General features: G+C 41.2%; 1 protein-coding gene across 1 annotated transcript; it reads right to left on the reverse strand.

The window, feature by feature from the left end:
• Positions 1–13,805: 13,805 nt before the first annotated feature.
• On the reverse strand, positions 13,806–27,004 carry tmem74b (transmembrane protein 74B). The gene is made up of 4 exons (XM_087841080.1): positions 26,732–27,004; positions 24,286–24,376; positions 21,654–21,926; positions 13,806–19,567 (listed from the first exon to the last, which is right to left on the reverse strand). The coding sequence occupies exons 3-4, from the start codon at positions 21,876–21,878 to the stop codon at positions 18,920–18,922; spliced, it is 873 nt and encodes a 290-aa protein (XP_087697206.1). The 5' UTR covers positions 21,879–21,926; positions 24,286–24,376; positions 26,732–27,004; the 3' UTR covers positions 13,806–18,919.
• Between the last annotated feature and the right edge of the window lie 879 nt (positions 27,005–27,883).

The raw sequence follows: 27,883 nt of genomic DNA on the forward strand, positions 1-27,883 counted from the left end.
TATTCATAAGTAGAGAACATAATAATCATTATGAGGCCCAAATATGTTTCTAGCTTCATGCAGATTTTTTGTGGACCAAAACTTGCTCAAACAAACTGCAGCTCCTCTAATGACCACGTGAGGCTGTCACTAAAAGTGAGTCATACCCATGTTTAAATATCCAAATTCACAGCAGCAGCCCTTGTTGTTGTTGTTGTTGTTTACAGCTGCCAGCTACAAAAATAATTTTGAAATCAAAGGATTGTTTCTCTCCTCAAAACAAATGTGAGGTGTATTATATTTTATTTAGGTTTAAAATTAGGGGTCTGAGTGTCCTCACGTTCACGGCTTGGAGTCCCTGAACTGGATTTCATTTGATGTGTTTGTGCATTTGGGGCATTTTTAAAGAAATTCTCTGATGCTTTCTGAGGTAAATGTTCTCACACGTCAAGAAGAGGTTTGCGCTCGAGTATTGATGAGTATTTGTGTGTGCGTTTGTGCAGCACTCATTCAGCACTAGTTAGCAGCTCTTGTGTGTGCATTGTATCCATGTTGTTTGTGGAAACAGCACGCTAACCAAGCTAGCTAAGCACTCAACTGTTAAATCCAGAATTGAATTCAAAATCCTGCTCCTCACATACAAGGTCTTAAATAATCAGGCCCCATCCTATCTTAATGACCTTGTAGTACCATATCACCCTATTAGAGCACTTCGCTCTCGCTCTGCAGGCCTACTTGTTGTTCCTAGAGTATTTAAAAGTAGAATGGGAGGGAGAGCCTTCAGTTTTCAGGCCCCTCTTCTGTGGAACCAGCTTCCAGTTTGAATTCAGGAGACAGACACTATCTCTACTTTCAAGATTAGGCTTAAAACTTTCCTTTTTGCTAAAGCATATAGTTAGGGCTGGACCAGGTGACCCTGAATCCTCCCTTAGTTATGCTGCAATAGACGTAGGCTGCCGGGGATTCCCATGATGCATTGAGTTTTTCCTTTCCAGTCACCTTTCTCACTCACTATGTGTTAACAGACCTCTCTGCATTGAATCATATCTGTTATTAATCTCTGTCTCTCTTCCACAGCATGTCTTTATCCTGTCTTCCTTCTCTCACCCCAACCAATCACAGCAGATGGCCCCGCCCCTCCCTGAGCCTGGTTCTGCTGGAGGTTTCTTCCTGTTAAAAGGGAGTTTTTCCTTCCCACTGTCGCCAAAGTGCTTGCTCATAGGGGGTCATATGATTGTTGGGTTTTTCTCTGTACCTATGAAGCGCCTTGAGGCGACTTTTGTTGTGATTTGGCGCTATATAAATAAAATTGAATTGAATTGAATCAGCTGACTTGGAAAAGCCAACACAGGAATGGCTGCATGCGTGTTCTTTTAAAATATAAAACTGAGTTTACCCATTTGAGCTCATTAGAGTTTGGACTGTGAGGTATGTTGCTCTAAGATGTTGTCAGCACACAGTTTCCTCCATGCTTTGACTTCCTCCTCTTTAAAATTCATAAAAAGAACAGTCTGTTTCCATTTATTTCAGGATATTTTAAAAGTTATAGTTTTAGTTTAACACCACATAAACAGCCTTTATGTTTTGCTTTGTTAGGATGTAAATGGCAGCCAGAAGAGGACAAAAAAAAGAGTGAGTGGGAGTGACAGGGACATAAATCAGTGTCTGAAAATCAAAACGCAGCTCAGTCAGATTCATCTGATGTTTCTCCTATTAAATTTAATGAGAGGTTCTGCGTGAGGCATACTTACCTTTAGATCGTCAGGGGGTCTTTACTAATGCTCCTGTGTGGGTAGAAAGATAGGCAAGGTTCTCATTTTGTCTTGTGGAAAACAATAATCTGTGACATTTATGAGTCATGCTGACTGGGGATTTATCTGAATCCAGAGCAGTAACACTTAACAAACAGAAAAATAATAAAAGGGACAAGAAACAAAAACAAGAGGAGACAAAAAAAGACGTCATGCAGCTTTAAGTAAAAAGAACTCAGTTTAAAGACTGACAGTAATAACAATGAGACAGAGTCCTGGAGACAGACTAGAACATTTAATGCTAAAGAGCAAAGTCAGTTTCTAAAAATCTAAAAATAAGTCACAACCAGCTCAGCCGGGACACTCGGACACTTGAAGGGCGGAGTTTAAATATGAAAACCACTGCAGTGGTTAGATCTGCAGGCGTTTCAGTTAAGCTCCTATTGCTTACTTACCATTACAGTGTAGATGTTGATTGCATAGCTTTACAGCAATAACACAATTCGAGTTTAAACTGGTTCCCTTAAGGCCTTCTATGTTGTTTTTTATACAGCCAGGGTTTATCTGCATGATATCATATCCTTTTGTGAGATGAGTAACGATTAACACAAAATATTTTTTGCAGCTTTTCCCAGAGAGCTGATATGAAGCCTCCACCATTTGTGATACTGTTTATACTATAATGATGATGATGTGTGGGTCTTTAAAAAGCTGCAACCTTCAAAGCTGTAAAGTTAAGCCAAGATGGAGAAACAGAAACTGCAGAGGAGGCCACTGGAGGCTGGCTGTAAAAGCAGGTCAGTCCCAGCAAACTCCCATATTAAAACATCGAACTTTACAGCAGAAATAATCAGGTTCATAAAAGTGCTTCAGTGTCTATAACTATTTTCTAACTACCTGACAACTGTATGAGTCACAATTATTTTATTTTGACATTCTTAACAGGAGCCACCCATTTGAATTTTATAAGGACTTGAACGTTTGCACTGCACATGCTCACACGCACGATCTGATATCCTCGTGTTGGTGTTGTTCCCAGATCATCATACTAAAGGTTGTTCCAGAATCAACATTGCAAGTGACCAATCACAATGTTGTGATGTCATACTTTTGCGACTTCGGGAAAAACCGGCGTAAAACAAAAAACTGTACTTAAGCTGCGAGAAACCGCCTTTGTCCGCCGATCAACGGACCCTAACCCTGACCCTGACCCTTTAATAAACGCTAAGCAGAATTGATATTGTCCTTGCAACATTGGAATTTCATAAATGCACGAATGGGTTGGTGCGCAAAAGAATAACGTCACAATAATGTGATTGGTCACTTGCAATGTTGAACCTGGAACAACATTTTCATGATGATCTGGGAACAACACCAACACGACGATATCAGATCATCCTGCTCACACAGGCAGCTGTAGCTGATAGCTGTCTGCCAGGCTTCGCCTCAGCTCATTCATCTGAAATGGACCTCTTTGCTGTGCTTATAGTTTTGGTGCAAGAAGGCCTTACCTCAGTTTTAGTCAGTAAAATTTGGGGATTTTATTAATCCGTGACTATTAAACAGCATGCTGGTGCCTTGGCCACAGCTTCCAGGTTAGAAAAGTGAAGCTGGTGCAAAGCTGCCTTAAACTGAGATTCTTTCTGATGGTCAGCAGGGGGCTTTTCAAATTTTCCTATCGTTTCATCTGTCCTATCCTATTGAATGCAATCATGCAAATTTAGCAAATCATGGTCTTAAAGTAAAAAATGAGTAGAAAGTGGGGTTTACTCTTACTCAGGGACAGCTCAAGCCCTCATCAGGTCTGATTTCAGAACTATAAGATAGTAACTGACAAAGACAGGACTTCACAAACCGCGTGGATGCGTCATGGTGGCTTCATCCATCTGTCACATACAGTCTATATCTGATACTCACCAGTGTGTAAGGTTGTTGTTATGTTTGATTTAAATAAGTTGAATTGAAGTTGGAAAAAGTTTTCTAAGTTTAACCCGGAGACAGAGGAAGCCTCCCTCTGATTGTGCAGGAACACCAGGTTGCACTGCTGCCACAGCGTGGGAGCTTAATCTGCAGGATGTTTTTCTCACCTCTGAACCTGACGAAATGCAAATGAGGTCCAGCAGAAGTTGAACTGCTAAATAAACACAGAGAGCAGCACCCTGCATTAAAAACAACAGCAATTTTATTGTTCACGTTAACAAAATCAGACTTAAAAACCAGCATCGTCGTTACATACAGGACACGGCTCTTCAGTATGTACAGGAACAAGGCATCGGACCTTTAGAGCGTCACACATTAATAACATGCAGATTCACTGGCCTCCTGAAGCGCACAACGCAGCGTCTTTTAAAACCAAGTGAAGAGCAGAAACAGGAGATGGCAGATATATTCGTAGTTATCGCTGGAGTGAGAATATATTTACTGAAATCAGTTACATCTGAAACTGTTACATTCGAACGCATTCACAGAAAGTCGTGAATCGGGATTTCAGAATTTTTACGATTTATAAAATGGTTATGAACAACTCTCACTAATAAACACTGGTCATGGTAGAGCTTTGACAACATAACTCGGTTTGAGACTGTACAAAATCCTCTGTGCTCTTCATTAAATACATCAGTGAGCAAACCAGGTGTCTGTGCAGCTCGAGCAATTTAGATTGTTCTTAGGCGGGACGATAATATCAGCAAATATGCAATCTAATATTTATTATTGGATGAAATTTAAAAAGAAAAACAAACGTAAGAAAATCCTCTTCACTCTTTGTGGGACTGAGGTTTGGTTTCTTGTAAAAATCATACAAAGTCCTTAAAACTTCCTCTTTAGACAGAAAGAAGCTGATGTATATTTTAAAGAGCATCTGAATCCTCTGCAGTAATTACTGCAGTAACGATCCTTTGCAAGGATTCAAACTTGGAAAAACATACAACAGTTAGCAGCATTTTATGTAGGACTAAAGTTAAAAAGGAAACATTGAGAAACATTTGTGAGACACAGAATACATCACATGAATGCTGTTACAAATAAAACCAGCCTTTAATTATCCTGATCTGGTTGAAGATGGTTGCTTTATCAGGAGCTCAGGCCTGTTTTGGGGGCAACTAAAGCATCATAACTACCCTGTAATTCGAATGGCTCCCTCTTAATGACCCCTGGTTGAAGTTAAAGGGAAAACAAGCATCATAAAAGGATGATTTCCTGCTGTTTCTGAATTTCCACAAACTGGAGAAACTAGAGAAAAGGAAAACAGCAAACAGATTCCTGAGCCACATTCATAAAAGTCTGTGTCTGTACACAGCTTATAAAGCTCTGTGCATGCATGGTCCCGCTCTCTAAAGTCTTAATTACTGTGAAATTGCATGCATGTACACAAGCATAACTTGCACTCAGGTCTTTAACTGTAGGCGCTTCCGTAATTCAACCTTTGCATTTAAATTCTCTGTAAATTCTCGAGTTATTTTGGCAGGTAAGTAAACACCAATGAAGAACAGCAATTTGTTGATCTCACTAAGAAACATCTAATGAAAACTGTAACGAGACCATCAACTCTGAAAGATAAGAGAAAAGAAATGGTGGTGCTGCAAAGTTTGCTCAAAGAAAGCGGAGTGCTCAATCCAGAACAGTCTGATTGTGCAACTTTTATGCATCTGGCCTTCTGATAAGTAAAGTTCACAGAAAATACAGGAGGAGCTACTGAGTCGAGTAATATCGAGATTTATTTGACCACCTTTTCATGAAGACAGAGCTCTGTTCTTCTTTTGTAACAAGTAAACGACTTTAAGATGATTTTTACACAGATATTTGCAACTTAGCACCAAGAGTGAAGAGATAAATGTAGTTCTCTTAAATTCATGAATGTAACAATAAATGTGACTATTTTATACTCGGAGTAATAAACCAGTCTTATCTCGCACACCGCCTGCTCTGTAACAGTCTCTGTAACCCTGGTTTTCGCTCAGGTTAAAGGGTTATGTCACTTTTCTCAAGTAATACAATCATTATAAGACTCAAATATCAACATAAAGTTTTTTTTATTTTACTTTCTGCTACTTATAATAATCTGTCATCTATAAACGTTTCCATTAATTTATAATATAACGTATCTAAAATTCCACCTTAAAATCAAAGTGATATATCCCTTTAAATTCTATTTATTTTTGTCATATTTTGTACTAAACTTTACTTTCTTTGTCATATATTCATTGCAAAAGACTCACAGACAAACACAAAACTTCTTTCTCAGGCCACATAATATTTTTCATAGTTTTTGTACACTTCTTAGACCTTAATATGCATCACTTCATTCTGCTTTCATAAAGCGATATTTCACTTGGACGGAAATGTTTATTTTTTTAATCTAAATTACTGAACAGTCAGCTGTAAACAGAGGCCGCCTCGGGGGCGTCGCTCACTCTTTTATTTCTGCTTTTTATGTGGCGTCTGAAAATGTTGCTGCTGACACGTGAGAGATTCGAGGCGACGTGACCTCAGATGGTTTCCGTGTTTGCTTCTTTTAAAGCAGGAACGTCAAACTCATTTTAGTTGAACGCAGGAGGCTCGGACCAAAAAGTCTTCAAACTGTTCCTTTTCTTCGAATGTAATAAACTCAGAGAAAAGCGCAGTGATGACTCAAAGAATCCCATCAGCATGTCCACTCAGGCTTTAATCACTCAGGCTTTAATCACTCAGGCTTTAATCCACACTATAAGAAATGGATCCATAAAATCACAGAAAAGTACTGACATTAGCAAGACTTTGTTTCCTGATTTAAGAAAAGAGAAATTTTCTGTTATATCACAGATAATTTCTGATTTCTCTTTAATGGAGAGAAATTATATTTGATATGGTTCATCTATAAAGAAAAAACAAACCTTTCTGTTACTTAATGCTTTATCTGCTACCAGTGTTGGGGAGTAACGGAATACATGTACCGCCGTTACGTATTTAAAATACAAAATATGAGTAACTGTATTCCGTTACAGTTACCGTTTAAAAAGGTGGTATTTAGAATACAGTTACTTTGTTGAAATAAATGGATTACACGGCGGTACTTCCCTGTTTCATATTGTCGCGGGTCAGGACTGTTTGGGTTTTGTTTGACAGCTACGTTCTGTTGTTCCAGGCGGCAGCGTTACGGTTGCCATGGTTACAGGGTGACGCTCTCTCTCTCTGCGTGTTTCCGGGGTGAGAGAGCGCCTGTTGTTGTTGTGCTAAGCTAACAGGCAGAATGCTACAGGTATAGCTCTAAAGAATGTAGCATCATGGGCAGTGTAGTCCGTGCTGCAGGGAGAATGGACTGCCATACACGTTATGTGTCTGTGAGCGAGGGAGGGAGAAAAAGGAAAAGTACGAGCTGTCATCGAGCAAAAACGGGAGCTGGAAGCATGTAAATATAATAATAACCACTGCAGCCAAGAAGAGAGCCTGACGAGCCCAGTTGTAAGTAAGCTATTAAGACTCGACTGTACACCGTGTTCGTGTTTTCCTCCAAAAACAATAAGTTCTGTTGGAGCAGCCTTTCAACGCCTCTCTCTGTCTCTGCTAGCAAAGTTGACCCAGACAACAAAGTAAAGCTAGTTTTCAGCTACGAGCCCGACACAGAACCCACCGTATTAGCCAGAGGTCCCTTTACTACGGTTCGGAGCCGCGGACCTTCAGTAACAGTAATAAATCACAGCAATAGTACATTCATGTAGTTGTAAACAGCATGATAATATATTAAGTAATCCAAAGTATTCAGAATACGTTACTCTCATTGAGTAACGTAACGGAATACGTTACAGAATACATTTTGGGGCATGTATTCTGTATTCTGTAATGGAATACATTTTAAAAGTAACCTTCCCAACACTGCCTGTTACTTTTATTGGGATGTGGCAGCCTGAGGATAAAGCCTTTGTCAGTAGGACCTCAGGCTCAGGAGACAATAACAGTTTGGAGTCTTGTGATTCTTACTTAATGAAAAGTTAAATTTGAGCCCTTCTTCTCTGCAAAGCACGCCGGGCTGGACCTCTAATGGGCCAGTTCTGGCTCTCGTTTGGTACGTTTGACATCCCTGTTTTAAGGCTCCAAAATTAAACTCTTGTAAAATGTTTTTATTCTCATGGTTTGGTCATGATAGGAATTTTCTTTAGATTAAACATGACCATGCCGTGAGCATAAAGGCATTTCATTTGTTATTTAGAGGACAATGCCTTGGACTTATCTGACTTTAAAGCCTATGTGTATGTATCTCAATCAAAGATCCCTCAAATCAGGCAAAAACAATATGAATCCTTTATCATTTCAGCTTCGTGGACGCTGACTGACACTGAAGATCGTCCAAAAAACTTTCCACCGGTGTGAAATATCACTTTATCTAATTAAATATACATCTATTACCTCTGCATGTTTCAGAGAAGAAGAAAAAAAACATACTTTATACTGAAGTCATGTGACTGTTTACACCAAACTGGCTCACGTGTGAACGACAGAGATCATGAGATTGGGACTCTGCCGCGATGCACCAGCTCCAGCGTTACAGTATTAGTTTGTACATTCATTGAGTCTCAGAGTGAAATGCTACTGTTGTTCGTCACATTTGTACATAAAGGGAAACATCGAGCCGCAGCCTGCAGAAGGAAGGACCTTTCAGAACGCTCACATTTCTGTTTTAACCAGGAGCTTGTTGTCACAGCGACCTGCGGGGGATTTTTTCTGAGGCGCCGGGACGTGTTGTGATTAATGAGAATCAAATCAGGGTCACAACCCTGTGTGCTGCTGAAGTGTCCTTGAGCATCGTTCCGAATCCCAAACAGCTGTGAGAATGCTGTGCTGTGTCTGAACTTTGACCTCTGACCACTCAGTGTGGAGAAACGAGGGAGGGTGAGGACGGTTTTTTTTCTCTTCTTGTGTAACCAGATTGTTTTTGTTGGTTTCAGCTCTGATATTTCTGCTTTAAACTAGGAAGGAAGGAAAATAAAGATATGCACTAGATGAAGTGGGGGGTGCAGGTGCATGCAGATATTTTTATAAACATAGAGCAGAGCGAAGTCAAACTGTGCCTGATAACTGTCCGCTAGCATTCACCTCGTCGTATTTAAGCTGATACCAGGGGCGTTATCAAAGAGAAACACCCGGCACCAAAGACTCCTGAGCTCTCTGAGAGAACTCTGATGGTAGAAATTCAACTTCCAGGGAAAGTTTTAACCTTTTTTGTGTCCCATAGAGCACTGAAATTACAGCTGTTTTAGGAAATGCCCAAAAATAAGTCCTGAAGCATTTCATGATGACTGGAATTTGGAATTGATTTGAAGAGAAAATTAGCAAATCACAGAAAGGGCGGTTTGTTCAGGCTGCTTTAACCTTCCCATACCTGAAATGCTACTGTAAGCCGCTTTGCAACCCACCTCCTCCCACTTGTTTTTCTCTTTCTGACTTAATCGGTGTAAAACTCTACCGCCAATGATGCCTTCTCCGTTCTGTGTCTAAGTGGAACAGAGCCATGCTGATAAATATAGCGACTGACTCTGACTGAACAAGGTTCATTTACATTTCCTGCTTCAAGCCTATAACAGCTGAGATTAGAAAATACATTTAACACCTTGTTTTGGTTAAAAAACAAAGTGGGTCGATTGGCAGCGACTTGAAAACACACATGAATGTTTCTGTACATAATCACCTTGATTTCCAATCAAGATGGAAATGTGTAAACAAACAAACAACCTGCCGTTCTTCTGAATGTCCGTTTGAGGCTACGAATGTGAGTCAGTCCCCACAGACTCTGTTAAAATCTCCGACTTTACAGCAGAAATAAAATGTTTACAGCCTGATACTAAAATAGTTTTGGCCTCTGTGGATGTTTTTCTCCATAATGTGGCTCCTTTGACTGACTCGCGTGCTCACACCTGCAGCTGTCAGCTGTGCTGGCTTCACCTTCTCACTGAACTGGACCTCAACGCCTTGTTGGAGCATTTTAGTGCAATTATCAGAAAAATATTATGATGCAGGTTACAGGTCGTCCAACCTTTTGCTTCGGAAAGACGAACATGGTGATGGCCAAAACACTCGCGCTCAATTTTCAAAACCTAAAATCCAGAAACAAGCTGGTAAACCCTGCGTGAGGGTATCATTTCTACAGTGGCACGTTTATCCAGTACTTCTTTACATCAATGAGAACAAAACAAAACTTAAAGCTAACAACTTATTCTGCAAATATTTCTTGGTGCTGGTTTGCCAATATGTAAACAAAACTATTAACTTTGCAAAACATCTCAAGTTGCACTCAGTGAATCAGGGAAACATTATACCTTCTGTTTATATCCCATAAAACCAGATAAAGAGACTTAATATCATCATATTTTCTCTGTTGTGCAAGGAGCATTACATTTTTATTCTCATATGCCAATAAAAGGAAATTTTAGAAAGTCTAGCTGCTAATGTTTTATTCATTAGCCCAGCAGAGTTTTTTGTCGGTTTTATCCTCGTGCATTTAAAGTTCTGACTACTCAGCTAAACTCTCCTCTTAGCCTGGAGTGAATTAACGCTCTGATTCTTGGAAAATGTGTAATTTATTTATTCCCACAAAGGCTGAGTGTGCATCTCGTCCTAGCCAGAGGTTTCAGGAGACTCTGAGACACTGTCTCCTCTATCGTGTCCTCACAAGGACTTTTCATGACATCCGAGAGCTGCTCTACCAACAGTCCTTTGATATAAATAGACTATTTCCATGGCAACCGAGTCATGGCGGTGCCCGCGGAATAACGATTGATTTTTCTCTCGTGTCTTCGGTCAAAGTTCTTGACATTCAAGGATGTCACAGAGGAAGTGAAACACAGAAACATAGTTTCACACTTTTCAGACGCTCACATCCTCCATCTGTTTACATCTGCTTAATTATAAAATCCATTTGTGCATTTAACTGTGACCTCACTCTTCACCCTTTGTGAGTGCAGCGACGCCGTAGTAATGCCGTCAGGGCAGGAGTGCGCCTAATAAATATATGCAGACCTATGAGTCACTTTAGCAAACGGAGACAGTGAGTGTTTCTCACTCATGACTCCATCTGCATATTCACAAACAGCTCACCTACGTCCTTGTCACAGACTTCATAATGCCCGCTTTCAGGTCTGAATAATGAAGCTGGCGTGGAAGAGCCTCAAAGCTGTATTCCTGCTAACGACCAGCAGGGGCAACGCCCTCTATACTTTGATTGCACAGAAACCTGTGAGGAAGATGACCCTACTTCTCCATTGATCTTAAACCAGTGCAGACAGTTTCAGTGATGAGCTCACAACTTTGGCTGTCAAAAGAAAGCGACAACAGCACAAACAAATTTAGCCAGCATTAAAGGATGTGAGGAGAAGCTCAAGCGTTCGTTTGGTTTCTGCAAATCTGTTTTAAACTTGGCATTTTTCAAAGCTTCCAGCAGCTCAGATATTTATTTTTATTTGCCCAAAACCAAAATCCTGCAGAACAAAAATCCACAGCAGTCTTTTCTTTGTCTCATGTATGAAACATGTTATTTGGACTCTGAATTCTGTGCAACCTGCGACTGACATTACAAACACACTGAGAATGCAGCTCAGTGATGATTACATTTCTGAATTTCTGCTGGTTTTCTACCATCTTCACACATTTTCACATGTAGTTGATCAAATTCAAACCAATATGAGCTCTAAGACTGAAGTTTTGAAAAAATACTCTCATGCATGCCCCCACCTCTCATCTGAATGAGCTTTTTCAAGTGAAATCCTCATTCTTTCTGTGTCCTCCTCACCTGACTGCATCCGTCCACATAACTGAACTAAAGACCCTTTCAAGCCCTTTTCTTCCAGCTCTGTTCATCCAACCTGTGTGAAGTGACCGAGCACCCACAATCGTTCCTTCTGTGATGTTGTTTCTCCCCACTAACAGGGACCTGCAGGGTCCACAGACCTAATCTGTTTGTCCCCCAAAGAGAACCAGGTTCAGACTTGTTTTTTTCCAACCTTGTTAAAACCTTAAGCCTTGTCTTTTTATTTCTGGCTGCCCAGAGGCCAGCGGGGAAACATCAATGTGTCATTCAAAGTATTCATGCAGAGTCACTCCTCGTCTTCCCCGCTAAGCTGAAAATCCGCCTCTTCAAGAATCACCTCACGTCACCCGGCGACTCGGCTGCATCCCACCGCCTCGCCCACATCTCCTCCCCTCCTTCACTCCTCTCTGCTTCATCCACACATGAATAGGAAAGCTTCAGCCTGCTTCCAAAGCAGCACGATGACAATGAAGTGACACTTTGACCTTTGCAATCCTCACTTCTGCTTGCATGACGCTAAAGCCTGAAACTTTATCTCCATGTTGGCATTTCTACTGTTTCTGAATCCAGTGCAACAGGAAAGAGTCTGAAAACCTGGAACGACTTTGACATTTTTGCACTTCTGCTTCTTCTGTCTTTTTTTAAGGTTTTTATTTTAAATTAATGTCTCTTGTTAATGTCGATGAGGCTAAACAGGATTCAGAACCTGTGGAAAGGAGTGCTGAGGATGCTGCAGCGCTCCGTAGATGATTGCAGAAGAACTTGAGAAGAAGTTTGATTTGTCATTTCATTTTCATCCTTTGTGTGATCAAACTATCATGGACTTATATATCCCACAGAGCGTCTCCAATATTTCAAAATCTGCTTTTGGCTGAGGGAAAAGTGTTCAGGACTTCTGGAGTGTGATGGAAAAGTAGCAGATGCTGAAAATGTGCCCGAGAAAGGTGTTTCTGACTTTTACAGTTACTGGAACACCTCATATTTTTCAGCGCTATGTCAGCCTTTTGTGTGTCTTTGGTTGTGCTCGCAGCCAACATGTTTGCAGCTTGGGAAAGTGAGAAAATTACTGTGTCGGTCGGATCGGTGCATCATGACTCAGATTTGTTCTGAACCTCCATCACAGCCAGCGTGACTAATCCAGCAGAGACACGTTTTGTTAAAAGCGTGTCTGTAAAGTTTGAGCGAGCCTCCAGCTCTCCTCCTTTGTCACAGTGAGCTTGGTGTGATCACACGTTGACTGCGGAGGTGAGAAGGAAGCAGGGCAGCAGCAGCGGAGGACGACAGCTGCTGAAAACATGGGAATTGTTCCCTCACGTGCAGTGTTGGGGAGTAACGGAATACATGTACCGCCGTTACGTATTTAAAATACAAAATATGAGTAACTGTATTCCGTTACAGTTACCGTTTAAAAAGGTGGTATTTAGAATACAGTTACTTTGTTGAAATAAATGGATTACACGGCGGTACTTCCCTGTTTCATATTGTGGCGGGTCAGGACTGTTTGGGTTTTGTTTGACAGCTACGTTCTGTTGTTCCAGGCGGCAGCGTTACGGTTACCATGGTTACAGGGTGACGCTCTCTCTCTGCGTGTTTCCTGGGTGAGAGAGGCCTTTTTGTTGTTGTTGTGCTAAGCTAATAGGCAGAATGCTACAGGTATAGCTCTAAAGAATGTAGCATCATGGGCAGTGTAGTCCGTGCTGCAGGGAGAATGGACTGCCATACACGTTATGTGTCTGTGAGCGAGGGAGGGAGAAAAAGGAAAAGTACGAGCTGTCATCGAGCAAAAACGGGAGCTGGAAGCATGTAAATATAATAATAACCACTGCAGCCAAGAAGAGAGCCTGACGAGCCCAGCTGTAAGTAAGCTATTAAGACTCGACTGTACACCGTGTTCGTGTTTTCCTCCAAAAACAATAAGTTCTGTTGGAGCAGCCTTTCAACGCCTCTCTCTGTCTCTGCTAGCAAAGTTGACCCAGACAACAAAGTAAAGCTAGTTTTCGGCTACGAGCCCGACACAGAACCCACCGTATTAGCCAGAGGTCCCTTTACTACGGTTCGGAGCCGCGGACCTTCAGTAACAGTAATAAATCACAGCAATAGTACATTCATGTAGTTGTAAACAGCATGATAATATATTAAGTAATCCAAAGTATTCAGAATACGTTACTCTCATTGAGTAACGTAACAGAATACGTTACAGAATACATTTTGGGGCATGTATTCTGTAATCTGTAATGGAATACATTTTAAAAGTAACCTTCCCAACACTGCTCACGTGTGTCCCGATGTTAACCATGAAGCCCCGTCACATGAAGGCGGCAAAGATCTCAGGTTTTGTTTTACTCAAGGACACTTCAGCAGAGGGTGGGGGGGCTGTGGCGAGGACCAAATCTGTGACCTTCTGTTTATTAATGTTAACCTGCAGCGAATGAGGTTACACACTGCTCATCGTTAGCCTGGTCTCAGGCAGCTCCTGGTAAAATAACAATAACACTATAAATACAATTATTTTAAAACCTTTAACAGGTTTGAATATTTGTGTCCTCAAACATTTGCTGTTTGTAATTAATAAATATAATAATTCATGTAAAGTTATGTCTTTGTTTTACTTTTTAATCTTAGCTTACACTATCACTGTTTATAATTACGTTAGTATTGATAGATTCAATATATTTGAGGCTCATGCTTTTGTATATTTATTGGCCTTTTTTTCTTATGTTAAATGTTTTATTACTAAAATAATCAGAAGACTCATTGAAAGCAGAAAATATTTTATCGTTAGTTAAATAACAATAAAGTTATTTATATTCATTGTTGATGTCCTCAAATTCTTTGTTTCCAAAGTGTGATCATAGTAGGGATATTTAAAGGTGATAAATATATGTCTAGAACTTTTTTTTATTGTCAGTGGGAGAAAAAAAATCAATTTTAGTTTTTTCTGACATTTTAAGGCTCAAACGACCTTCACACCAGCTGATCGGCCGTAAGACTGTTTGTCTGTGACGTCTAAAGCCATCATCACTAATAATTACCCCTAAATCTACGCCATCAACAATGGGACTTTCACTTTTTAAAATCGTTCTCTGATATCTTCACAGTCGAATTAAAAGTTTAATAATTTTGCTAACACACTTTGCGAACTAGTCACATTTCCATTTCCAATTCAATTTTATTTATATCGCGACCAATCACAACAATATTTGCCTCAAGGCGCTTTATGTTATGAGGTAAAGACCTAACAATAACAGAGAAGCCAAAAGTCATTTTTTCTGATCCTGTGATGGTTTGGGCCTCGCAGGGTTACTCAGCAGTTTGTGTGATGTTTATGAAGCGGCTGCTGACAGAAAGAACTTGGTTCGCTGTGACTCGTTGTTTGTTTTTTTTTATAATTTTGCATACCTGCATCGTGTTTCTGGAGCAGAAGTTTCTGAAGGTCCTCCACATCCTGCATGTCTGCAGGTTATATTTACAGTATTTGTGAAAGAAAACTGTAAAACGTCAAAAAACAGCTGAGATTAGTATCAGTGTGTGCGCCACTGCAAGCTGGACTCAATAATGTGTGCGTGTGTGTGTGTGTGTGTGCGTGTGTGTGTGTGGCTACATTACCCTTGGCTAACTGGCTCACTATACAGACCGTAATACGTTAGCATAATAATATCAGTGTATACACAATGTACAGTGCCGGTGTTTACTTGTTAAGGCATATCGTATCCTTACATGACATAAATAACATCAGTGTACATATAATACAAATAAGTGGTGTCATTAAAGGTTCAATCCACTCAAAAACATCCACAAGTCACTTTAATGTTTCTTCTTTAAGATGAAATCAGCTTTTTACCCATTTTAGGCTTTTGACTCTTTCATAGACGTTCGGATTATAATCAGTGGTGGAGTGTAACTAAACTCTGAGGTACTTTACCTTCAGTGGCGCTTACTTTAGTTTTTCTGCAGCTGAAGTTACTTTCATGATTATCTTTATCATTATGATAAACACCAGAATAAAGCAACAGTCTGGTGACCTGTCCGGGGTGTACCCGGGCTTTTGCCCTATGACAGCTGGGACAGGCTCCAGCTCCCCTGTGCCCCTGAATTGGATAAGGGGATGGATGGAAGTTGTGTAGGCACAAGTAATTAATTCTGGGAACCCACTGGGATGTCTGATAACTTAGCCACTGGGTATAATGGCTAATTTTGTGGTACCAGCCAGGCCACGATTTCCATTTGTAATTTCTTTTATAATTAATAAAAAACTGTCATAAGATACTACACAATGGTTATCTAACATACTTTGACAAATGTAATCCTGCATTTCCTCCCTACATAAACTGTTTACCCACATCTATCCAAAGCCTGGAGTACAAACAGAAACCAAAAGGCTTCCTGTCCCAAAAATGTCTTCATACTCATACAGAATCTGTTTATAGGGATCATTATAAATTAAACACAAGTAGAACTCAAACATTAAGTTATAGAAGTTAATTATTTTTGTCCTTTAAATTGTTTTATTAGCATTTTTTCTTCTACAGTTTTTTACTCGATAAAATAAACACTCACTCTCTTTAACACCAACATTTCTCTCGGTTGTCTAAATGTACAAATGAAACAATGGATCTGTGCTTTGTAATCAACGTGAAGTTTGCAAAATGTGCACAATTACTATCAAGGGAGCCAATTCTGCTCACATCCTGCTTCATATTTTTGTTCTCTGCCAAAATAGCTTTGCATGATTTAAAGTTCAAAATAATCCTTACTTATTTTAAACTGGATGTTGCCTTGAAAATAGAATATATTTAAAGGCAGGTGGGCGGGGCTTCTGTGCTCTCTGAATGAAAAGACCATATGAAGGATATCGTTTCTTTGTGACTTCATACAGACCAAAGCGGAGTATTGTGACTTTCTATCACTGTAACAGGATATATGACAGAAAATAAGGATTTACAACAGGTCCCCTTCGAGTTAACTTCTTTCTTGTGTTTAGTACTTTTACTTAAGTAAAGATCTGAAGTGTTCGTCCACCACTGATCATAAAAACTGCTCAGTCTAAAAAAGTTCGTGCGCACTTTCAAATGATACAAACCATAAAGTCTATGTAAGTCTAGCGTGTAGCACAGGCTAGTTTTATATAAATATGACTTCAAGTTCAGGAGAAGCAGCTGCTGCTTATAGATGAAGCTTCCCTCTCTGATGGAGTCTCTGCTGTGGAAGCTGATGCTCACAGAAAATGCTGATCAGTAACCACGAGGCAACAGTTTTGGATGATGCAGCACGACACACCAGATATGTGACACGATGCTTATTGTTGATGCTGCATTCACTGACACTTTTTATATAAAACAGGCTTGTTGGAGAAGTCGATTTTTACACATTTTCTTTTTTGGTTCTGTCGCTTGCAAAAATGAATGTGACCCCTGTTAAATTACTCGTTATTGTGGCTTAAAATTTTGATTTTGAAATGCTTCTTTGATAAAAAACAAACAAACAAACAAAACAAACAAAAACAAAACAACAACAAACAAACTGTGTTCTTCATCTAGTGTCTGCTGTAAAAATAAAACAGCCGTGATTTCCAACCAAGATCTGCTCAGAAACTGTTTGTCAAAGAGAAAAATAAGAAAATAAAAGAAATCATTACAGACGACTATGCTCTTTGACGCCTGGAGCAATGCTTTCTGGGTAACGTGTATCACTTCTGCACCTGCCAGGCTAACACCTCTCATCGTTACCTCCTAGCTCTCGCTGCAGCCAGCCAAACGTTAAAGCTGCATTAAGCAATTTCTGACCACAAGGGGGCATAATCGGCTTTTAAGCTGGCGAGTTAAAGCCAGACAATGCACAGAGGAGTATTTCTCACTGGGCTGCCATTTTCTGTACTTACAGTGAGAGAAAGCAGCAGCAGCATGTGCTGTGTGGTTATAGACAGATGGATTCTGGACGTTTGAGGCCAATAAGAGAATCAATATTTGATGGCTTAAAAGTTCCCCGTGGAGGTTTTTTTCTGCCTCTACTAAAAATCTGCTGGCAGAATATCAACAAAGACACAAACAGCTGTGATGAATCTGAACACGAGCATTTTCACCCGACACCTTTACAACAAATTAACTGAAAATTTAAGAAAGCTTGCAGCGTCAGATCCATTATTAGCTAAATCTGCAGCTCCTCTTAGATTTTCTGAGCTTTGTAAAAGATTTCTTCTTGTTTAGGTGTTTGTCAAAACCCTGATAGACAAAGCCAGAGGTGAGCTGGCGACCACAGGGCAGTGACGTGCAGCAAAAGAACAAGGAGCTAAGATAAAGAGAGGGAATAATGGAGGAAAAAATAAACACAAACACAAGCAGAAACGAATCATAATGCTACTCTACAACTCTGATCAGCCCCAGCAGGCTGCCATTATAGAGAGAAAAAAGGCAAACATCAAACGGGATGAAGGGGGAACACAGTGGAGCTTTTAGCAACTAAAAAAGATCAAAAACAAACTCCAACAAGGTCCCATTAATCATGTGGGCACAAAAATCAGCAATTATATGATAATAAATGTATATTACAAGTAAGCAAAGACAGTTTTACTACAAAAAAGTCACAGAAATATCAGATGGAACGAATTGAGAACCTTTCCAGCTTGAATCCACCTCCCAACATTAAACCACATCACACAGAAAAACAAAACAAGCCGCTAAAAGGAGCCAAACGAGCTCTGTTCCATCTTTTTAATCAGTCACTTATTTTGCTTAATGCAGGTTTAAACTGAACATTTTAAGCTTTTTTCAGGGTTTTCTGCTGTTAATCTTCTGTATTAATGGAGGTGAACGTCGCCAAGCTTTCAAAACTGTTGCCTCTGTTTTTTGTACGACTGCGAGTTGCTCTTTCTTTTCCAGTAATTTACTGTGAAGTCTGTTATAGTGCTATTCACAGCAGCGTTGCAAGCCGAGTATTTAGTGTGAGTGTGTTAAGGTAAACCTGCTGGTCAGGGCTTCAAATATGGCTAGATTTAATTACCGAACTTCCTTTCAGCATCAGTAAAGAATTTTCACAATAAAATGTTCATCTTACTTTCTGCGGTGCTTTATATCATAATGTGCTTTATATTGTATTAATCTGATTAACATACTAGGATTCAAAATCTTCATTTTAATCTTTGATATGCATCCGTTCATGTCCACATGTGCTCTTATCCACATTGCCACAGGCTTACCTCTCGTCTTCCACCCAGTTGAGCCCTCTTTTGTAAAGTCATACATCCCTTGTGATTGGTCAGAATAAATATCCCTTAAGCTCAGTTCATCCCTACAAGCCGGGTAACAGCTCCGGCAGGAAGTCTCTTGCTTAAGATGGGGTTCTCCCCTCGGCACAAACGGGCGACCTGCATCCCCATAATGCACCTGGGGGATCGCGCAGAGGAAGGCAGAGGGTGGAGCTAGTTGACTCCACGTGCAGCAGCAGAAGAAGAAGAAGAAGCAGCAGGAAGAGAAGGAGGAGGGTTTTTGCTTGGTCCCGGTACTGATTTGGAGTCCCGGCTCGGCTCTGGCTGTACGTTATTCCGCGTCTCTGCGCATTCCACCAAAACCTCCTCGCCTCCATCCCCGCCCTCACCTAACCTCGCCTCTCCAGTCGCCAGCTGCTTCATCCTCAGGTTGATGGAGCCGTAAGTCCTCTTGGGTCGAACGAATGCCGCCCTGCGTCGGTACATCTCGCCGCGGCAGATGGACACCATGAGCAGCACGGACAGGAACATCCCTCCCAGGGTCAGCAGGCCCAGGCCCGCGATGATGCACTTATCCAGGTGGGAGCCAAGCTGGGCGTAGTACATCTCCAGCTTCTCCATCTGTCGCGCTGAAACCGAGTCAGGGTCGACTTTGGGCTCCCGTGGGATGGTGTAGGCGATTACCACAAGGACGATCCCACTCACGAGGAACACCAGCGCCAAGATGAAGCCATAGTCTGCCGAGTGGTCGTCAACGGGGCGAAATTCAGTGAAGTCCTGACCGTCCTCCTGACCTCCACCTGCTCCACCGCCGCCTTCCTCCTCATCATATGACTGTGGCGAGATCTCCTGATGATGATGCTAGTGAGAAAGGGAGGAAGAAGAATAAATAATAATAAATTTTTATTTATATAGCACCTTTCAAGACAGAATCACAAAGTGCTGCACATAAGATTACAAGTCATAAAAAGATTTAAAAAGAGAAAATAAAACAGGCATAAAATTAACCAAAAGCAGCTTTAAAAAGGTGAGTTTTGAGTTGTTTTTTAAAAACAGCGACTGAGTCCACAGTTCTTAATGTTGGGGGAGAGACTTCCACAGTCTCGGGGCCACAGTGGCAAAAGCTCTGTCACCCTTAGTCCTCCTCTTAGTATTTTTTAAAGCAAGTAAGCCCTGATCAGATGACCTCAAAGACCTGCTAGGGACATCGGGCTGTAGCAGATCAAAGTTGTAGGCTGGTGCCAGTCCGTGCACAGCTCTGTAGGTCAAGACCAGCATCTTAAAATCAAATCTAAATTTAACAGGAAGCCAGTGTAACTGAGATAACAACGGTGTCACATGTGAGTACTTGCAGGATTTTGTCAACAGTCTAGCTGCAGCGTTTTGCACAACCTGCAGACGATCCAGAGAACCTTTGCTTAGACACATAAACAGCGAATTACAATAATCCAAGCGTGACGAAATAAATGCATGTATAGCAATCTTCAGTTCAGAGCGAGATAAAACCGGGCTTAGCCTAGCCACATTTCTTAAATGATAAAAACAAGACCGAACCAGAGATTTCACATGCCCATCCAATGTGAGAGTCGAGTCAAAGGTGACACCTAAATTCCTGATAGAGGATTTAACATAAAGTGAGAGAGGACCGAGGGCTTTCACTATCTGCGATAGAAACCTATCAGGGGCGCATACAAGGACTTTGGTTTTCCCCTCGTTGAGTTGGAGGAAATTTGCAGCCATCCAACGTTTGATCGAATCTAAGCAATCATTCAGACGCTGAAGCTTAGATAAATCCTCGGGCATAAAAGAAACGTACAACTGAATATCATCAGCATAACAATGATAAGAAATGTCCTCAAAAGAGCCCATTATATGCTGGAGGGGGAGAAGATATATTAAAAACAATACAAAAAAGAACAGAAAAGGGGGGAATGAAGGGGTTAAGGAAAAGACAGAACAGATAAAATCATTAATAAACAGCACAAGGAAAGAAGGAGCGAATGAAGTGAAGAAACAGACCAAAGATTAAGGATGAATGAAAGAAACGAAGGAAAGGGAGCAGGAACCGAAAGAAGGGAGGAATAAAGGGAGAGGGGGAGAGGGAGGAATGAAGGGAGGTAGGAACAACAGACAAGTGAAGACAAAAAGAAAAATGAAAGAAAAAAGAGTCAAATGAAAAAGGAAGTAGGGAAAGGAGGAAACAATGGAAAGAGTAAAGAAAAGAAGGAATATGTAGAAAAAAGAAAGTAAAGATGTGACAAAAGAAAGAGAATTTGAGAAAGAAAGAAAAGAAGCAAGGGATGAAGTGGAGAGGAAGAATTAGAAGAAGAAAAAACAAGGAAAGAAAGAATTAGAAGGATGAGATAAACAAGCCAGAGCACAGCGCTGAGGTCAGCGTTCACAGAAAGCAGTGAGATCACATCCAAAGAGGAGAAAATGCGTCGGCGCGACGAAATGTTACTGACGAATGTCGCCGACATGTGTCAGTAAAAGCTGTACAGATACAGATGAGCTCTGTGGAGTCGTGACAGTCTAACAAACAGTACATACAAACAAAATAAAAGCCAGGGCGGGAGAGTGATGTCACCCCAAAGGCATCTGAACAGCAATCAGTACAAAGCCATTTTCCAATTGAGAAGGAAGCTTAAATCTGTTTGTTTCCTGAAGACAAACATGCCAGAAAACCCTGGACAAGTGCTTTTTCCAGACCCGCAGCTGCACGCCAGCGTTTGTTTGTCTCTTCTCACAGGGTTCATCTTCCAAAGAGACGCCTGTGAAGCTGGATTTCTGGCTCAGGTTAGATTTGGAAGGTTACATCACTTTTGGCTACGGGGTTCGCTCTGTAACCCGAATCTGCTGAGGTCACATAAGGACTGTTTTAAGCGACTGCTTTAAAAACATCCAAAACAAATGTCTGCCACCAACCACCAAACCCCACCGCGCTCACCTTACTGTTCCCTGATGTGGAAGGCGGATAACTCGTCGGCTGTTGCTCCTGCTGACGGAGGTCCTGCTCCTCATCCTGCTCGTAGGAGGCGTTCTCAAAGCCCCGGGCGGAGCAGCCCAGCGTCGCTGCTGTCCAGGGTGCTGAAGTCGGTGTCGGAGATGGGCCTCGCCGGGCTCCGCTCCCTCGCAGCTCCTGGAGCTCTACGGTGTTGAAAGAGGACTCCATCGATATGTGCTCATGTCTTCATTGGACCTCCACTCGGCTTTATCCTCACTGAATAAATAGATTAAATATTATATGATTCATGACACATATGAAGGGAGTTATATAATCCAACAAAAAAAATCATTTTCTGTGTCTCTGGTTAAGACTGGATTGATCGTAGGCTCACATTAATAACATGTAGCCTTATAGTTTATTTATCAGTCATGGTCAGAAGTGGTTTTCTCAAGTTGTCAATGGGTTACTTCAGATCCATCCCATTTTTTAGGAATCTTTGTAAAATTTCCATAAACGTACACATGAATTCATCGATGAACTGGTGAAACTTTTAATGTTCAAAGAAGAATCTGACTTCCTGTTTACCCTAATATTAAGCACACGTCCTCTACTTTGTTCTACTACAGCGGTCCCCAACCCCAGTCCATGAGGGCCGGTGTCCCTGCAGGTTTTAGATGGCTCCATGATCCATCACAGCTGATTTAAATGGATAAATTACCTTCTCAACGGTCGTGTCCAAATTCATGGGCTGCATCCTCCTGAGGACCCGGCCTTCGCGGTCTACGTGGGCCGGGTCCTCAGGAGGTCGGGTAGGCCGGAAGTAAACGGCTATGGAATTGGACGGTCTAGCCTTCCCGATCTACTCCCGCCCTTAATTCAGAGTATTTCCGGTTGTCAGCGCCACGGCACAAAAATCGAAAATGGACCTGAAATCTTTCTCCGTTTTTTGTGTTCATTTTTAATTATCAACGAGCTAACCCACATTCTCGCCTGAAAATATGTTTAAAGTTTATTTTGTGGCCCAGAAAGATTAATAAGAGTAATTTTAAAACTTAGTAGGGGTCGCCATTGCCGGAAACTGGAGCTTGGCTGGGCCGCGCTATGAATTCTGGGATATGGTGGGCCAAGAAGGACACACCCGACCCATCCTTCAAATTCGGGGAAAAGGAGGACGCATTTGTCGGCTGCATTCGGAGGAGTCTACAAATTTGGACAGCCTTCGGCGCATCGCTGTGACGTAATCGGTCTACAAATGCGGCCTCAGGAGGATGCAGCCCATGAATTTGGACACGACCAACATGTCTTGAAGTTCTCCAGACGCTTGGTAATGAACTAATCATGTGATTCAGGTGTGTTGACCCAGGGTGAGATCTAAAACCTGCAGGGACACCGGCCCTCGTGGACTGGGATTGGGGACCCCTGTTCTACGATATGAACAAACACACTGGGCCTCCAACACCTCACACCTACAGGAGCTGCTGTGTTGTGGAAACCCAGCAGTGCAGTTTTTGTGCTGATGATGATGTCAGAGGAAGTTTGGTCAGTACGTACTGGCCAATCCCTGCTGTGGTTCCTGAATGCATCCACTTTGCAATAACACCACTTACAGCTGATTATGGAAACTCTATGAAGGAAGAAATTTCATGAACTGACTTGTATTGTCTTGACTTGTCACACTTGTATTGAGCGCATGTTTGTAAAGGCAGACTACATGGCTCAGCCTTCGCTCAGTGTTTATGCTCCTTTTTCTTGGTTCACCTCAGCGATCGGTAGTTTTCTTAAGGTTGAGCTCTTTTCAGATCGCACATGTAGAAATGCTTTTTATTCAACTGAATTTCTTGTTCAGAGATGATGGTTTAACACTATCTTCCCAGGTTTTAATAACACATTGAACAGTTCTTAACCAGCTGTGGTTGCTTCAGTGTTTCTGTTCGGTTGTTTTCTTTGCTCGATGCAGGTCAATAATTTGATCCTCGTGAAACAGAGTAACATGTTTTCCACTATGAGCTGTGTCTTCCTACGTGGTTGTTTAAGAAATGAGAAGCAGTTCGGATTACATAACCTGCTGGCAGCTGAAACATATTAATCACTGCAGTAATTAAACACTGGATAATAACTGCTGACATTGTTTTTTGATCAGGCTGTTTGTGTAACCGAGCTCTGTGCTGCAGACTCAAAATAAACACGTTAGTTAAAACTCATCCCTGATATTACTTCATTTTATTCTGAGGCAATGAGTTTGCATATTTTTAAGATATTTATAACAAGAAGTGACTGAGAACAAGTACAAATCAGCTCAAACTGAAAACTACACGTCTGTGTTCATGAGAACACTCACATATATATTAATCAAAACTAATTCCAGTGATTTATGATAATTTGATTACTTTTAATGGGTCTGTCTCACAAATGCAGTAAAATAACATTTTTACTTTCAAATGCAAATTTTTACTCGACTGTTTTCACATTTGCTCAAGTGAAATAAACGTCTCGCTTCTCCTTCCGCCTCAGTGAAACCAGAAGAATCGTGCACTATTCGTCACACCTGAGAGGGGATTTATCCTGCAGGCCTGCTGTCTCCACACCACCTGCAGACAGGAATCCATCACACATTTAATCACACACGTCTCACCTTCATGGTTATTCATTCCCATTTCTTCTCCCTGTCATCACTGTGGCGCTGACACTTCTCCCGGTGATGGAGAGTTAAAACCAGCTAAATACTAAAGTAAAGGAAGAGAGAGATGTTTGCAGCTGATTTCAATTCATTGTTAGCTCTTTAAACCTGGTCAAGGTGAAAACTGATATATGTGCATAGGGATGCGTTAACAGCACTGAGCAATTTAAACAAAGTGAGACAACTGCTTTAACCACCTGCCGTCCACATATGTGGACATCATATTTTGGTTATTTAGACTAAAATACTCAATTTTGCTCAACAAGGGCCTGATATCCACTTACGAGGACGTTATACTGCTGCTGTTCTATCAAAACTTTAAACGAATATCCTCATATGTGGCTCTGATTTTTCTTAGAAACAAAAATAAGGTTAAAAAAATCTGGTAATTCTCTGTTTTTACATTCATCGAGTCCCAATGTGACCAAATATCAAAGAGAAATTAGAAATGCATGCTGTGAAAGAGTTTGGGTCTAAGGAGGTTAAAAATGGACTGAGTTATTTATTTTTTTAAGTTTTTTTCAACATGTTCACAGAGAAGAAACTGTCTGCCTGTGCTGGTTAACACCTCAGAGCCCCGGGTGTGATCCTTATCAAGCACAAGCTGGTGTGAATATTAAAGAGGCTCGATAGCTCAAGTCTGAAGATCCAATGTGGGAGTATAATAAACGCCTTTAGTTCATAGTCAAAATCAACCCAACTTGATAAACTGATCTCAAGTGGGCAGGAGAGTTAAAATGACTGGATAAAGCTTTTAAACAGTCTATTAAAGTCTTTGTTTTAATGATTTTTTAAAATTGAGTGGCACAAAACAAGGCAGGGACCCTACAGGAAATCAGAGCGTTTGATAAAAAATAAAGTGTAGCGTAAAAAACATTACAGGAAAAATGGCCCCACAAGCATAGAAAACAATGTTTAATAATGTTTTTCAAAGCGGTGAAACAAGTTCTCCTTAAGTAAAAGCTATAATCAGCTGTTACAGTCATACTGTGTAAGTCTTAAACCTTATTAGTCCCTTATTTCTTTAGATTTTGCTTCCAAGGATCCAGAATTTCTGAAAGTCTTTCAAAGTTTTTCTTTAAACCTTGGCTGCTTTAAAAAACTTAACACTGATCTATGAATCATTCAAGCATAAAATGGGACCAGTGTTGTGTCTCCAGGCAGCTCAGCAAAGAACCAGAGGTTTTGCCAAAACTGATGCAAAAGCATCTGATTGGCAACGGCATCATTTTCAACATCCCAAACACAATAATGTAATTTCCTCTACACAGCACTCAGTCCCTAACACAGAATAACACATTCATATTGATATTCTTAGATATGTAATATATGAAGTAATTAATGCTTTACAATAAATGGTATGAAGTAAAAAGTACTAAAATACTGACATCCAAAGTACAGTGGAGTAAAAGTAGAAAGTAAAATGATTCTTTAGTAAAGTACTTGAGTAAATGTACTAAGTTACAATCCACCACTGCTTGTATGCATTTTCCTCTAGTGTAATTGTCCTGCTCTGGGCACGCCCCTGCTCTAAAGAAAATAAAAGCAATGTAAACATGAAGTCTGACTGTTCTGACGTTACACGCGCAGGGATATTAAAAGGCAGAAAACATCTCCACGCGGAGTGTTTTGTAACCGAATAGAAAATATTACTTCTTTGTAGACCAGCAAAGCAACTTATTAACAATTATTCATCATTATGAATGACTTCCCAACAGCAGGCCACATGTTAGACAGGGCTGCTCTAACACAGCACAGCCTTTTCACCAAGCTGTGATTTCTCCTCCACACAAGCAGCGCATCACTCGTCTGTAATCTCCGGGGAGCTCCGGGCTAAAGTAGCCCACTGACACACTTCTCGTTTATCATCAGAGCCCGCCTCGACGGATCACATCTGGGAGCCCGAGTGCCCATGAGCAACCCGTCATTCCACCCTGTGGATGTGCTCCAGCACCACCGTGACCTTGCGATGCGCCAAACTGCCAAAACCTGAACCAGTGCACTCCGCCTGTGTGTGCGCGTGTGCGTGTGTGTGTGGAGATGATATCAGGATGAACCAGGGCAGATAAGCACTACACTGACTGACACGCTTTTCATTACCCCGAGCAGACGGCAGATAACACGGACCAAACGAGGAAGGAGAGTCCGAGTCTGCGATGATCGCATTCAGAGGTAAATTATGCAACCAGGCAGCGACTCGAGTGCGGATTTCTCTGGAGGGAAACACCGGGAAACGAGTCAGTATCCAGGCAGGCAGCATCCACCCCGCGCTGCATCCCAGAAACCCGAGAAAAAAACAAAAAGAAAAGGGGGAAAAAAGCCTCGATCACCTGCAGGGGCACCGATGAGAGGACCGGAGCACTGAGAGCGGGCAGTGATGGGAATGACAGCGGGGTCTTACCTGGTGCCCAGGGCGCGACCAGACAGGAATCCGACGGCTGTGGACATCCGGAGAGATGGATGCTGCTGGATGATGATGAGTGAAGAGGACGGAGAGAGAGAGGGAGAGAGAGAGGCTGAGGTGAAACTGACCATGCGCAAAACCAGCTCGTGGCTTTCCCTGCTGGTGTCTGCTGAGCTGAGCTGGTGGTGCTGGAGTCACAGGAACCTCTCCACTCTGCGCCTTTTGACCTACATCACTTCACGACATTTTCCCTAATTTAATGAGGCAACAGCGCCCCCAAACCACACTGCAGCCTGTTAATTGAGGCGTTTGTGATCTGACAGATTTGACTCTTCTCCAAAATCAGGAAATCAGGGAGTGATTTCACCTGAAACCGGCAGAAACCCTGAAAGAAAATATTCTTAGTTCATGAGAATATTTAGTGTTAACGAATTTTTTAACATTGGATATTTAAGTTTATGCATTTTGGTGTCAAATTTACGTCTTTACCAAATCCCTTTATGGCAGAAATTTATTTATTTTTTAAGTAAAGAAACGACAAAAATCTTGCATCAGTTGAACAAATATTGCTTTTTTTCTTTCTCATTTAGTATTATCTCTGCGGAGGCCACACACACACACACACACACACACACACACACAATAATAGATGGGATTCTGTTTCCCTGGCTCGAGATGGGAAAGTCAGAATGCAATGAACGTGCATGCGTCGCCCGGCCATGAATAATTCATAGTCCTGTGAACTTTAATATCTCAGAGATGTTTAAAACCTTCTACACATTCAAAATATGTCACACATTTCTGTGTTTTGGGAGGATTTTTACCAGTCAAGCACATCTAAACTCTGTTATTGAGGCTGATGGAAAACAAGAAGAAAAGACAACATTATATGACAGTTAGTCACAAAACGAATGCTGGACTTCCTTCTGCATTTTCTCTGAATCCTTGTGCGTCTGAGGATACGTGTGTTTACCACAAAAGACATATTGTGTAGGAAAATGTATTAAATTGTATAGAAAAAAGGGAAGCATGTCTATTATGTCATCCGTTTCTACCAAAATTTCTGACTCTGTGGATTTTTTAAAAAAAACAGTTAAAAACTCTTCTGTTCAAACAAGCCTTTTGTTGATCTACATATTTTATTTTTTA

The sequence above is a fragment of the Neolamprologus brichardi genome, chromosome 5, assembly GCF_056152115.1.
Source record: "Neolamprologus brichardi isolate AB-2024 chromosome 5, ASM5615211v1, whole genome shotgun sequence".
Classification (NCBI taxonomy): Eukaryota; Metazoa; Chordata; class Actinopteri; order Cichliformes; family Cichlidae; genus Neolamprologus; species Neolamprologus brichardi.

Coding starts and splice junctions, on each gene's coding strand:
- tmem74b (XM_087841080.1), bottom strand. CDS start 21,878: ATGGAGTCCTCTTTCAACACCGTAGAGCTCCAGGAGCTGCGAGGGAGC. Junction 19,568..21,653: donor CCACATCAGGGAACAGTAAG/GTGAGCGCGGTG, acceptor CTTTCTCACTAG/CATCATCATCAGGAGATCTC.